The sequence below is a fragment of the Sinocyclocheilus anshuiensis genome, unplaced genomic scaffold (assembly GCF_001515605.1).
Source record: "Sinocyclocheilus anshuiensis isolate Anshui unplaced genomic scaffold, SAMN03320099.WGS_v1.1 scaffold185, whole genome shotgun sequence".
NCBI classification, from domain to species: Eukaryota; Metazoa; Chordata; class Actinopteri; order Cypriniformes; family Cyprinidae; genus Sinocyclocheilus; species Sinocyclocheilus anshuiensis.
The window spans coordinates 1,037,339-1,051,181 of record NW_015539887.1 but is presented as its reverse complement, the minus strand read 5'-3'; the positions used below and the strand labels follow the sequence as shown (position 1 = coordinate 1,051,181).

At 36.8% G+C, this 13,843-nt stretch overlaps 2 protein-coding genes across 3 annotated transcripts in view; one reads left to right on the top strand and one right to left on the bottom strand.

The window, feature by feature from the left end:
- Positions 1 to 75: 75 nt before the first annotated feature.
- On the top strand, positions 76 to 2,507 carry LOC107685615 (peptidyl-prolyl cis-trans isomerase FKBP14-like). Its single transcript, XM_016482264.1, has 4 exons — positions 76 to 424; positions 1,075 to 1,226; positions 1,393 to 1,520; positions 1,884 to 2,507. The coding sequence occupies exons 1-4, from the start codon at positions 228 to 230 to the stop codon at positions 2,040 to 2,042; spliced, it is 636 nt and encodes a 211-aa protein (XP_016337750.1). The 5' UTR covers positions 76 to 227; the 3' UTR covers positions 2,043 to 2,507.
- A 4,637-nt stretch (positions 2,508 to 7,144) lies between these two features.
- LOC107685541 (beta-chimaerin-like) overlaps positions 7,145 to 13,843 on the bottom strand; it is a 47,218-nt gene continuing 40,519 nt past the window's right edge. For both annotated transcript variants that reach the window (XM_016482160.1, XM_016482159.1), the window contains 5 exons: positions 11,725 to 11,898; positions 10,226 to 10,303; positions 9,335 to 9,472; positions 7,950 to 8,055; positions 7,145 to 7,539 (listed from right to left, as the gene is read on the bottom strand). In XM_016482160.1, coding sequence (XP_016337646.1) covers positions 7,368 to 7,539; positions 7,950 to 8,055; positions 9,335 to 9,472; positions 10,226 to 10,303; positions 11,725 to 11,898 — 668 coding nt within the window. In that variant the 3' untranslated portion in view covers positions 7,145 to 7,367. The remainder of the gene's footprint in view (positions 7,540 to 7,949; positions 8,056 to 9,334; positions 9,473 to 10,225; positions 10,304 to 11,724; positions 11,899 to 13,843) is intronic.

Below are 13,843 nucleotides of genomic sequence, written 5' to 3'. Positions count from 1 at the left end.
GCTCGTTTTTCAAGTTTTCAACCGATTCATTGAAAAGAGTCGACTCAAAAGAACGACTCGTTCACAGATCGGACATCCCTGGTTTGGGAAAGACCCCTGTAGAAATTTCGCTTGCCACGTAGTCGCGGCGGCACAACTTGTCGTTTGGGAAGTTTTATCAGAACTTTGTTGTGCATGAAACATTAGTTAAACAGCTAGAGAGTGTTAAACTGTTCTTTATATTTAAGATGATTCCAGAGTTGTGGACATGCATTTTTTCTGCATTATGCTTTTACGTGCATGGAGCAAAACTTCCGGAACCAGAGGTGAAAATAGAAGTTCTATACAAACCTTTCCTTTGTCATCGTAAATCCAAATACGGAGATATTCTTCTGGTTCACTACGAAGGCTTTCTGGAGAGTAATGGCACAATGTTTCATTCCAGGTGACATCTAATGGACCATCTAATGCAGGGGTGCCCAAACTCGGTCCTGGAGGGCCGGTGTCCTGCACAGTTTAGCTCCAACTTGCCTCAACACACCTGCTGGGAAGTTTCTAGTGTGCCTAGTAAGAGCTTGATTAGCTGGTTCAGGTGTGCCTAATTGGAGTTGGATCTAAACTCTGCAGGACATCGGCCCTCCAGGACCGAGTTTGGGCATCCCTGATCTAATGCATGTTCATACACTGCAAATATAGGCTACACAAGAACGGGCTTTATTACCCAAACCTTCCCCTTTTGCAATGAGAATGCATTGGTTAACTGTCAGAATGTGTTTATTGTTGCTGAATACACATTGTTTTTTAAGCTTAAACAGTTATGTTTTGCAACATTGTACTGCTGGTTTCTGTCTGGTCCAGAATGATCATTAGCTGGTCAGCAACCTTGATCCAAAAACCAGCTTGACCACGTTAGCTGTTAGTTGGTGTGTTGCTGACCCAAGATGGTTTAGTTTGAACCAGCGAATGACCAGCTTAGACCAGATAGGAACCACCAGCCATGTTCCATAGCACAGCTACCAACTCAAGCTTGGTTTTCCAACAGAGTGTGCATGTCTCTAGCCTTTAATACTAATGCATATGTCTTGTAATTGGCAGCCGCCATCATGGAGACAAAAACCCTGTTTGGTTAACGCTGGGGATCCGTGAGGTGATCAAGGGTTGGGACATGGGTCTTCAAGGCATGTGTGCAGGGGAGAAGAGGAAACTGACCGTCCCTCCAGCTCTTGCATATGGCAAAGAGGGCAAAGGTGTGCCAGCAAGATGCTTATGCATAAAACATTTGAGGAGCTCTGGTGTTCTCCACCTTCTGCTATTGAATTTGTCATTGACGTTGCATTAAGTCCGTCTAAAATACCCCTATATGAATTATAACTCGGATTAGCTATATTGACAATGGCTATGCTATGTTCACAGGTAAAATCCCTCCGGAGAGCACTCTGATCTTTGACATTGAGATCATTGAGATCCGAAATGGGCCTAGATCACATGAGTCCTTTCAGGAAATGGACCTCAATGATGACTGGAAACTTTCCAAAGCAGAGGTTTGTCGAAACAGTTGCTTGTTTACAACTGTGCATCAGAAAGCAGCTGTCCATCAAGCATGAGATTTATGATACACTCTTAAAATAAAGGTTCCTAAAGGGGGTTTTGTATACAATGCAGTAGAATAACCATTTTTGGTTCCCCAAAAAACCTTTCATGGAATAGTTCTTAAAAGAACCATTTTTTAAATTTTTCTAAAGAATATTTTAATAATCTAAAGAACCTTTTTTTTCACCGTAAAACAGAACTTTTTGTATAATTGAAAGGTTACATGAATGTTAAATGTTCTTAATGAAACCATCAATGCCAATAATACATTTCAGGGAGTTATTTGTGTTATTCTAAACACCTTTCTGTTTTAGGTCAAAGAATACCTGCGTAAAGAGTTTGAACGGCATGGATATGCTGCCAATGACACCCATCATGAAGTGATGGTTGAGGACATCTTCCAAAAAGAAGATGAAGATAATGATGGATTTATATCTGCTCGGGAGTTCACCTACAAACATGATGAACTATAAATACTTCACACTCCTGCATAACAGCATCAATGTTTACCTTCAGAGAGATTCCAGTATTTTTCTCTTTGAGATTTACAGCGTGTCTGTATCATTTCATGTCATGTTTCAGTAGTTCTAAACAGGTTTTCTGTTATCTAAATATCATGTCTGTAATTTTTTTAGGGTAAATACACTCAGGTGGTGGTATGATTGAGCTTTTATAGTATTTGAAGACTGTAATTCTTCTTCAATTGCAAAGTGTTAAATTCTGCTCAAAGAAAATGTTTGTCCCCAAAGTGCCTGTTGGTTGAAACATTGAATATTTAATCAGAGCAGATTTTTTTATAGTATGTGTGTGTCACTTTTTCAGATGAATTTTGCAATAATGTTTACAATATTTAGAACATGATTCGGTCAATTTGTCTGGAGTAGCCTATAAGTATTTACTTGTGATGTGAATAAAGTATAACAGTTTTGTGCTGCTCATCACTATTGACGTTGTAGTTTTATACACCATCACTAGAGGGAGCTCTTCTCTTAGCCTGTTCCATGACACAAAACAACTGATTATCTCAAATGTCTTGCATACAGTACTCTTAGAAAATGTAATGTTTAATAATAGGCAAAACTATTGAAAACGATGAGACGCTCAGTTAAAATGTAGTCAAGTGGCATTTTGTTGACAGATGGCATAGTCATCATCATCATCATCATCACACACCTACATAATGCAGATGACTAGTGCGTGGTGTGCATAATTTTCATGCAACAGTATATAGTCAGTCACGCTTAACAGCATTCCATTCATACTGTGGCATTACACAGTTGTTGTAAAATTTGCGCAAGTTTACAGTTCCATTTTAGTTTGCTCCGGTGAATCTGCCCAGTCTCAAATCATTTTGGATAAAACCTCGAAACTCATAACTTCTCAATGGTGCAACATTCAGTAGGTAATGTAAATCCAACCAAACTGTCCCCCAAACAGAACTGAAAAGGTAATCATACCTGGAAACTAGTCGCTTTTCTGCGAAATTCGCCGTTTTGAATCAAAATATGTCATGTATATGAATCGTCTAGATCCAAAGAGGATTTCTCTTTTTTTTTTTTTCATAAAGACAGCAGTCACTTGCCTCGTTTCTGAATGAATCAGCTATTTGAATGAATGACTAATGACATCTACTGGTGGTTTGGTTTCATATTTAAAAGTATTGCATTTTTCCCAACATTTTTAACTTGCATGTTCAAAAATATTTAAAACATTAATCTTATAAAATTATTTATGCATTTGAAATTTTGTGCTGTAAATGCATTTATGGAACCTCAGCTTCATCAAACAGTCTGTGTAAATAGCCTACATCTAATGCCACTTCAGATGCAGCTTCTGTTTCCTCCCTCAGCAGTGGAAAGATGGAGTTTGTTGATAGTATGCGCACTCTAATGTGAACATTCAAATTTGCTAAAATAAATTACACCACTGCTCACAAAGAGAAGTACGAACACCGATGACAACAGAGTTGCACTGTACAAAAAGTTTGTGGTATAAATGTGCTTTTTTTTTTTACTTGAAGCATGTTGTCTTTTTCCTTTATTTTGTTGTCATTGTGCACCAGAACGCATCATTTACATGTTAAATTCTGAAACAAATTTCTTCTGGGGGAGGATACAATGGTCATCTTCCAAACTATGTCACCTTTTTGACCTCTTGTTAGTTTGCAGCAGGGGTAATAATAATTTACATCATATCTTGAATATCCTTCATCTAAAAACGTTTCCTTTAAAAATCCCCGTTTTAAATGACAAAGAGACTTTTCTGGAAAAAAGCAAACAGCCAAACTATAAATAGCTACTTGCGCCGACAGAGCAAATGTCTTTCTTTTAGGCAAACAACTGAAAAATTCATATGAAGCGTTCAGCGTCTCTTAGATCCTTCAGCAGAGACAAATCCCAGGTTACTGCAGAATGTAACAGGTGTCATTACAGTCAGTCAGCCACTGAAACTGAAGTCAATGGCTCCACCGAATGATGGTTTTCTTCATAACTTCATCTCTACACTGCAAGCGAACGACGCACCCAGACAAAATGAGAACAACGCCCTCTTGACAGATGGATGGACTTCTCAAGATTCCATCCTCAATTCCAGAAGACGCATCGCGCGCTTGCAGTGTAAACAGCTTCATTTATTATAAACACCGTAAACTGGCTAGCTACTTTGCTGCAGCAATGTTTTTGTCATAAAAGTTGTTCTCGGGCATGGTGACCCGCACTCTTCGTTTCTCCTTAAAACGGCCAGACCGTGAAACTGTCCAATTCCTCCGGCAAGTGTGTTCATTGAAGGAAGGCTCCAGCTGAGAGTCGTCGTACGTCTCGTCGCTGATCAGATTGCCGTTCTTGTTGTCGCCGCCGGTTTGTTTCACCGACGTCGCATTTCCAAATTCCTGCTGGCCTTCTTTAAAATGGTTCTTGTTTTTTCCAGTCAAGTTTTTCCACCAGGAGTATCTGTCTGCCATTCTGTCTAATTATTCAGTTCACACTGCAATGAATATATTAACGTTTATAAAATGATATGCGAACATTGTTATTTTTATACATACAATAGGCATATATATTTTAATTACTATGTTATCCATCCATCTATCTATATATATCTATAGTCAGTTTAACTCATCATACTTTAAATGTTGACATTTTAAAGCAAAACTATCTATCCGTCAGAAATACTCACCTCAGCTTCAGGTGTGTTATTGTCAGCCAGAGACTGACAGTCGAGACTTTCGTTTCTTTTAAGAAAACATCCAGCAAAACAACATTGTGGCTTTTCTGTCTATATCTTTACAACATCATACAGTGCTGCATCTCTCTGTCTAAACTATAATGAGTGATGAATTCATTCATTTATAGTTCACCTGTTGCTCATTGCCCTCCTTCCTCTCTCTCATTGGTCTGTTGAGCTGCTGCAACTGCCCTCAGAAAGCTGGTTTCAGGTTCTCGCTGCACCTGTGATTTGGTGAAAAAGTCACTTTGGGGCATATACCGTCTCAGCTGTCTGATACTAAAACAATGCTGCCATTCACACCCCTGAATTTGGAACAAGAAAACCAAGCTTAGAGAAAACCAACGCCTAAAGAGAGCTGACCAAGCACTAATTACAGCAACATATTTCACATGCTGCAAGTGTGAGGTGTTGCAGCTTTAAGTAATAATACACAAACTTTCAGAAGTTCATTTTGACTGTCAAAATGATTTAAAGTAACCAGATTTACATAATTTAATAAATCAGCATTTGATAAATTACAATCATAATTACAATCATTCACAGAAATATCTTTAAAAAAACTGTAAATAGGTCTTTTATCAAATAAACAATTTGAAGGAACTCAAACCAAGGTAATGGTACCATATGTGGACTTTTTTTTCAAGGTGAATAACTGATCTATTCTCAGGAGTCCAAGATGAACACAATACACATAATTTTGTTTAGCGAAATCATTGAAATGGGAACAAGTCCAAGGAGGAAGGAACAAGCACTAAATAAAAGCTCACATAACCATTTTGTCCATTCACAGGGTGATAACGTAGATCACTTAATTGTTGTCAGGGCTAACAAAATATAATTTGAAGGAGGCATGGGTTAAACACAGCATTATTAACACCGGGTGAACAAAATATTAACTATTTACACTCCATGTAAAATTAAAAAGTGCTTTACACATTATCTTAACTGTCTTGCCTTTATAGCACACATACATTTACCAACCTCGTGACCCAAAAATATATATATATATATTTTTTTTTAATCATACTTGACAAAATGTCAGTTTCGCAATGCTAATTGACCATAGTTTCATACAGTATAAAAAGGTACTGTAATTTGATTTAAAGGAATCCACCCCCGCAAAAAAGCTAAATATTTAATCACCCTCAAGCCATTCAAGATGTAGATGAGTTTGTTTCTTCATCAGAACAGATTTGGAGAAATTTAGCATTATATCACTTGCTCACCAGTGGATCCTTTGCAGTGAATGGGTGCCGTCAGAATGAGAGTCCAAAAAGCTGATAAAAACATTGCAATAATCCACACAACTCCAGTTCATCAATTATCATAATCAGTTAACATATTGTTAAGAGCTTTTCTCTTCACAAGATGTTAATTGTTGGACTGGAGTCATGTGGATTACTTGTGGATTATTGTGATGTCTTTATCAGCTGTTTGAACTCTGAATCTGACGGCACCCATTCACTGCAGAGGGTCCATTGGTGAGCAGGTGATGTAACGCTAAATTTTTCCAAATTGGTTCTGATGGGGAAACAAACTCATCTATATCCAAAGTGTCTGGAAATTTTCATTTTGGGTGAACTACTCCTTTAAACAAAATGCCCATCAATAATAATTAATTCTGTTTTCAGCACAAATGTTCATTTACTCCATGCTTATCAGTATTTGTTTGGGGAATTGAAACACATTGAGTGAAATGTGCATATAAGTCCAAATTTCTTACACAAAAGAGAAAACATAATATCTTTGAAATGTGTGGCAGGCTGTTTTTTAAAATGTACACGCTCTTCAGCTTTCAGCTGTTTAAAACAAGATGTCCTCATGCTCTATCAGGAGCTGAACTATCAGTTTCTGGTATCTCATGTCGTTGAGAGTGGTGAGTGTGTTCAGGTCCGGGGGCTGCATGAGTGTTGGGCCAAAAACGATTCCTAGGTTCTCCGAGTTCATGTAATTGTCCTTCTCATACATGGTGACCCTGATAAATAGAGAAAAGATGTGGAAAAATCACCTCAGACAATACAATTTTGATAATAAACATGCAGGTAGGTAACTGATATACTTTCCATGGATGGGGAAATGTGGCAAAGCTGGCTTGGCAAGTTAGAGGTAAAGCACAAAACCCTCAGGGTCTTCTCCAGATGTTAACTGATGGACTGGAGTGGTGTGGATTACTTGTGGATTATTGTGACGTCTTTATCAGCTGTTTGAACTGTGAATCTGACGGCACCCATTCACTGCAGAGGGTCCATTGGTGAGCAGGTGATGTAACGCTAAATTTTTCCAAATTGGTTCTGATGGGGAAACAAACTCATCTATATCCAAAGTGTCTGGAAATTTTCATTTTGGGTGAACTACTCCTTTAAACAAAATGCCCATCAATAATAATTAATTCTGTTTTCAGCACAAATGTTCATTTACTCCATGCTTATCAGTATTTGTTTGGGGAATTGAAACACATTGAGTGAAATGTGCATATAAGTCCAAATTTCTTACACAAAAGAGAAAACATAATATCTTTGAAATGTGTGGCAGGCTGCTTTTTAAAATGTACACGCTCTTCAGCTTTCAGCTGTTTAAAACAAGATGTCCTCATGCTCTATCAGGAGCTGAACTATCAGTTTCTGGTATCTCATGTCGTTGAGAGTGGTGAGTGTGTTCAGGTCCGGGGGCTGCATGAGTGTTGGGCCAAAAACGATTCCTAGGTTCTCCGAGTTCATGTAATTGTCCTTCTCATACATGGTGACCCTGATAAATAGAGAAAAGATGTGGAAAAATCACCTCAGACAATACAATTTTGATAATAAACATGCAGGTAGGTAACTGATATACTTTCCATGGATGGGGAAATGTGGCAAAGCTGGCTTGGCAAGTTAGAGGTAAAGCACAAAACCCTCAGGATCATTGTGTAGGTTTTTTAGTTCCTGAAGTGCACTGAGCTAAAGTGCCGTATTGTGTTTCCTGTTTCCTTCTAATCAGTCTTATACGTTTTATATTGCAGGGTGACAGGAAGTAAAATCACTCTTTAAAGCCACAGAGAGAATGCTTAAATGGAACAAAAACCTGAAAACCCAACGGCTCAATGAGGTACAGAGCCATGTAATGAACTATGGGACCGGCACCTAAGGGAGCAGTAAATGTGTGTGGAAATTCAATACCTCTTCAGGTGCGTCATCAGGTACCGCAGGGTCTCATAGTGGGCTGGAGGAAGTTGCAGGAGACCATCATGAACTGCCTCCAGTCTAGTATCAGGGTCTGTTATTTCTGACAACAGAAAGTGTAAGAACATGTTTTGCAAAATACTGTTCAGAATTGTGCAAAGTCAGTTTTTCTGCTAAAACTGGCCACTATTTGAGCACGTACAGTCCAAAATCTGAGATCACTAATGAAAATGATTTATTTTTGTATTATTATAATTTTTCATTTACAAGTTACACTACTATTCAAAGGTTTGGGGATTTCAAAAGATTTTTTAAATGTTTGCTCTTATGCTCACCATGGCTGCATTTATTTGATCAAATGTACAGTATAAAAAAGTAATGTTGTGAATTTTTATTACAATTTAAAATAACCATTTTCTGTTTTAATATATTTTAAAATGTTTTTGTTTCCTTTGATGGCAAAGCTGAATTTTTAGCAGCCGTTTCTCCAGTCTTCAGTGTCACATGATCCTTCAAAATTCATTCTAACGTTGATTTGTTGCTCAAGAAATGTCCTATTATTTTCACTGTTGAAAACGATTGGGCTGCTTAATATTTTTGTGGAAACTATAAGGGTTTTTTCAGGATTCTTTGATAAATAGAAAGTTCCAAACAGCATTTATTTCAAATATAATCCTTTTGTAACATTATAAATGTTTTTGTCACTTTTGATCAATGAAATCATCTTGTCCCCAAACTTCTGAATGTCATTGTCAAAATTATTAAAGTTATTAAAATTATTTAAGTGTTGTACCAGAATCAAAGGGTATTTAAAGGGTTAGTTCACCCAAAAATGAAAATTCTGTCATTAATTACTCACCCTCGTGTTGTTTGAAACCCGTAAGACCTTCGTTCATCTTCGGAACACAATTTAAGATATTTTTGATGAAATCTGAGAGCTCTCTGACCCTCCCATAGACAGCAAGATAACTACCACATTCAAGGTCCAGAAAAGTAGTCCGTGTGACATCAGTGGTTCAACTGTAAAGTTACGAAGCTATGAGAATAATTTTTTGTGCAAAGAAAACAAAAATAACGACTTTATTCCACATTTTCGTCTCTACTGCGTCACTTGTGGACATGCGTTCACGACAGTATCAGAGAGCCCTCAGATTTAATCAAAAATATCTTAAATTGTGTTCCGAAGATGAACGAAGGTCTTACGGGTTTCGAACAACACGAGGGTGAGTAATTAATGACAGAATTTTCATTTTTGGGTGAACTAACCCTTTAATGACAAGATCAAAGTAGTTAAAAATATAATGATCATTAAAACAGAATACAAGAGAAAGTTTCTAGTTAATTATAACACATATAATTGATATATAGTTATAGTCTCTTACTGGCAGATTGAATAAATTTGGAGTAGACGTCATATGTGATAACTGGAATGGGCAGATCTCGCAAATAAAGCTTCAGAGCTCCGGCAATTATATTGATGTCTGAGTAGATATTGGCACTGATGTCTGCCTTCTCACCATCTGCAAAGGAGAATTAGTTATCTGTTATGAGTCACAGATTAATCACTATACCGTACCAACAATACATTGTTTTGAATGGAAAAGCATGGTTATTGCTAGCTGTTCCAGCATTGGAACATGCGGTAGGTCGAGCTCCCTCTTGTGTGAGAGCTGGGTGTTTGCCCCCTCAGCTAGAGATTTACTGCTAGCCATTGCAGCTTTATATCTTAGATCGAGTCGGTGACTCTCAAACATATTGGGTTTGGTATCCACCATTCCATCTATGAGCTGCTCTTTCAGAGTGCCACATGAGTCCCCTTAGAACGGTATCCTAAAATCCATGTTATGGTTCAGGTTACTTATGTAACTATGGTTCCCTGAGTAGGGAACGAGACACTGCGTCCTCTAGGCTTCCTGCTATGCTTCGAACGCAAGCTTCAGACGAAGAAGTGAATGACATGTTCTCCCGGCGCCTATTTATACTATACCAATGTGTTGTTGGTGTTTTTTCAATGTATGCTTCAGACACGGGTCACAAAGAGGCGTTCCCATAGCGACCCCTAGAGGACGCAGTGTCTCGTTCCCTACTCAGGGAACCATGGTTACATAAGTAACCTGAGACGTTTTTCCATCCAGGCTGCATGTTGATAAAATAACAGTGATATAAAGGACTGTGGGTTCATTCAAGCATGTAAGCGAATGTGAAGAGACCAAATGTTAGTTGAACACCTATCAGGTTTGAGGCACAAACAGTTATTCTAAACCTCTACAAACCTCTGTCGAAGGCCAGTCGGACATCTTCTATGTGTTCTGTGAAGCCTGACACTCTGTACAGACCCTCTGATTTCAAACCTGGAAGAAGCAGAAGTAACACATATTTACTTCAACTATCCAGTCAGTGCACTTGGAGGTAAAAGTGTAAATTAGTATTGATCAAACTGGGACTGCAGCTAACAACTAATCAGATAATCAATTAATGTTTTGATTATCCTTTTGATAAATTGGATATGCTGTGTCTTGCCCAGTTCATCTATCATCCACTCACACATGTGTGTATAGGAACTTCATCCCTGATTCTCCATGATGGAAAATTTAATTATGTGGAACTGTTATACAGTCCTGTTATACTGTTATAAAAAATAAATTTTTCCTCCTTTTGCCATTTTTACAGGATAAAAATGACGACCCCAAAACATAAGGATCTCCTTATGATCTTTCATCTTCATAAAATACAAAATCAGCTATATAATTTCATGCATAAAGACATTTTATACCATGTAAAAAAAAAAACTGTATGATAAGACAACAATTTATATGCAAAATTAAGTAGGATTTTATACTGTCATTATACTTAAGCCAAAACAAATAATTAAAATACTATCTAAACATATTAATTCAACATATTATTATTTGTGCATATTGGCATTTGTGAAATGTTTTCACACTTCTAGTCACAGAAAAATACATATTACAATACAAATACATATTTATATTATATATGTGACCCTGGACCACAAAACCAGTCTTAAGTCGCTGGGGTATATTTGTAGCAATAGCCAAAAACACATTGTATGGGTCAAAATTATTGATTTTTCTTTTATGCAAAAAATCATTAAGATATTAAGTAAAGATCATGTTCCATGAAGATATTTTGTAAATTTCCTACCGTAAATATATCAAAACTTAATTTTTGATTAGTAATATGCATTGCTAAGAACTTCATCTGGACAACTTTAAAGGCGAATTTCTCAATATTTTGATTTTTTTGTACCCTCAGATTCCAGATTTTCAAATAGTTGTCTCTCAGCCAAATATTGTCCTATCATAACAAACCATACATCAATAAAAAGTTTATTTATTCAGCTTTCAGATGATGTATAAATCTCAATTTAGGGTCACATACTATATTTCTCTCTATAGTAAGAAACTGATTAAAACAAAAAGTTAATTTTATTTGACTAGTTTTTCTCTCAAATATAGCAAGCAGAATGCCGGTTGGCTAATATATAACTAATTTCTCAAAGAATGCTCTCTTTAATGGAAGGTGTTACCCAATAAGTCAAAATGTGGAGAATGTTTGCTTCCTCTCCCTGTTGTTTTAGGTTAGGTATTCTTCTTTTTGCACATCTTGATATATGACAAGGAGAATAGGGCAGCTGTGAGATGCCAACAGTCAGTGATTAAGTGCCTTACTGAAGGCCACAGGTGCTAGAGAAGATCTGGGATCTCCATATCAAAATGTTCTAGCACTGCATTTTAGAAGCGATCAGTACCTCTGTGCTCGATCTCTTTGATACACATGTCCAGAACCATCGGCCGTGGCGTGTTGTGGGCTTTGACCAGCGTGGTGAGATCACAGCTGAAGACCTTCTTGATCCTGCGGAGGTCCGGCTGACAGTCACTGGGCACGAGTTTGGAGCACTGTTTGTGCACGTTCAGCCCACAGTCTGCAAGAGTAACAGGTCAAAAGGTTAGAGGAGTGTGACCCTGTTGTCTCCAAAGAGGCAAAAAGACAGACCCCAAGGGAATGGAGACCCAAAGTGTGTGTGTGTGTGTGTGTGTGTGTGTGTGTGTGTCTAGGGGTCTTGTGGAGGGTATATCTTCAGGGTAAAGTATACGTGGAGAAGTATACGTGAGACTTCTGGGTGTGTTTGCCAGCGAGCCTACGTACATTACATACACGTATGTGCATGCAAGTGTATATCAGGGGCCTCTTGTCATGTGCATGATGGACACCTGCTTAATTGAAAAACAATTCTTCTGCTCTTGCCCCTATTCAGTCTAGCCTGAATTTTGTGTCCAACTCTTGTACACATATTTTGTTAATTTGAATCAGGAATCTGTAAGTTTGCAATCTGCAAGAAATTTTAAGTTTGTTTATTTGCTTTTCAGCAACACAATAAAGTTGAATTTGTTAGCAGTACTTAAAGGGATAGTTCACCCAAAAATGAAAATTCTGTCATTAATTACTCACTCTCATGCCATTCCAAACCCGTAAGACGTTCGGTAAGATATTTTTGATGAAATCCAAGAACTTTCTGACCCTACATAGACAGCAACAGAACTGACACGTTCCAGACCCAGAAAGGTAAGGACATCTTTAAAAGAAGAAGAAATTATTGAATAAAGTCATTATTTTTGTTTCCTTTGCACACAAAAAGTATTTCCGTAGCTTCATAACATTATGGTTGAACCACTGATGTCACATGGACTATTTTAACAATGTCCTTATTACCTTTCTGGGCCTTGAACTTGGTAGTTGCGTTGCTGTCTATGGAGGGTCAGAAAGCTCTCGGATTTCATCAAAAATATCTTAATTTGTGTTCCGAAGATGAACGTAGGTCTTACGGGTTTGGAATGACATGAGGGTGAGTAATTAATAACAGAATTTTCATTTTTGGTTGAACTATCCCCTTAATGAACAGGTGTCATGAACTAACAATCCACAACTACATAATGAGTATATGTTTTGTGGCTGTACCATTGAAACTGAGTATTTTACCATTTATGGACTGGCCTCATCCATTTGCATTGGGTTATTATAGTTAACTAAAACTAAAACATTTAGTTTTAAAACATTTTCATCACACAAAATAAAATAAACATTAACTAAAATAGAATGATAAAAAGTATAACAGAAATAATAAAACTTAAACATTTTATTTACCGAATTATTAAAACATATTAACCTTATTTGTATTCCCAGCTGCCAAAGAAATATTTCTTGTTTTCATTTAGTTTAACTTGATGTACTAAAATGACTAAAATGGAAATAAAAATATTAAAAACAATACAACAATTATAAAAATACCAAACAAACACACAACAAAATTTTATCTAAAATGTTAACTAAATTAAAACTGAAAACAGAAAATCTAAACATAAAATCGAATTCAAAATATTAATAAAAACTGTAATAGCACCTCAATGATACTAAAATAACACTGACTATGTCGCTTTGGGAGTTTGAGGCTTTTGAGTTCCCTTGATTAAAACTGACAAAAACACCGAAACGTTCAAGTTTGGAATGACATGAGGGTTAGTAAATTATGGCAGAATATTCATTTTTGGGTGAACTTAAAGCTATAAATGTAATATTTATTACTCCTTATTCATAGTATATCAAAGTATATTTATTACTATTTGTTCATTGTATATAAACTCATATTAATTTATACTCAATCTAACTTAAAATATAAAAAATGTACTAGCCCAAGTACAAACAATGTTGTAAAAGCCACTGCATGAACAAATTATTACACACAAAACCGTACTGTAAAATGTGACCTTTTTCCATATTACAGGTGTTTGCTTATACTCAGAGCTTGATATTTGGGAAAAAAAAAGAATTAAACGTCAGCATGTAATGTACCCCACACAAATTGTGATACA

Excerpts from the sequence above, each read along its gene's own strand:
- LOC107685615 (XM_016482264.1), top strand. The coding sequence starts at position 228 with ATGATTCCAGAGTTGTGGACATGCATTTTTTCTGCATTATGCTTTTAC. Across the intron at positions 425-1,074 it reads GGCACAATGTTTCATTCCAG|CCGCCATCATGGAGACAAAA; the intron begins GTGACATCTAAT and ends TGTAATTGGCAG. Across the intron at positions 1,521-1,883 it reads GGAAACTTTCCAAAGCAGAG|GTCAAAGAATACCTGCGTAA; the intron begins GTTTGTCGAAAC and ends TTTCTGTTTTAG.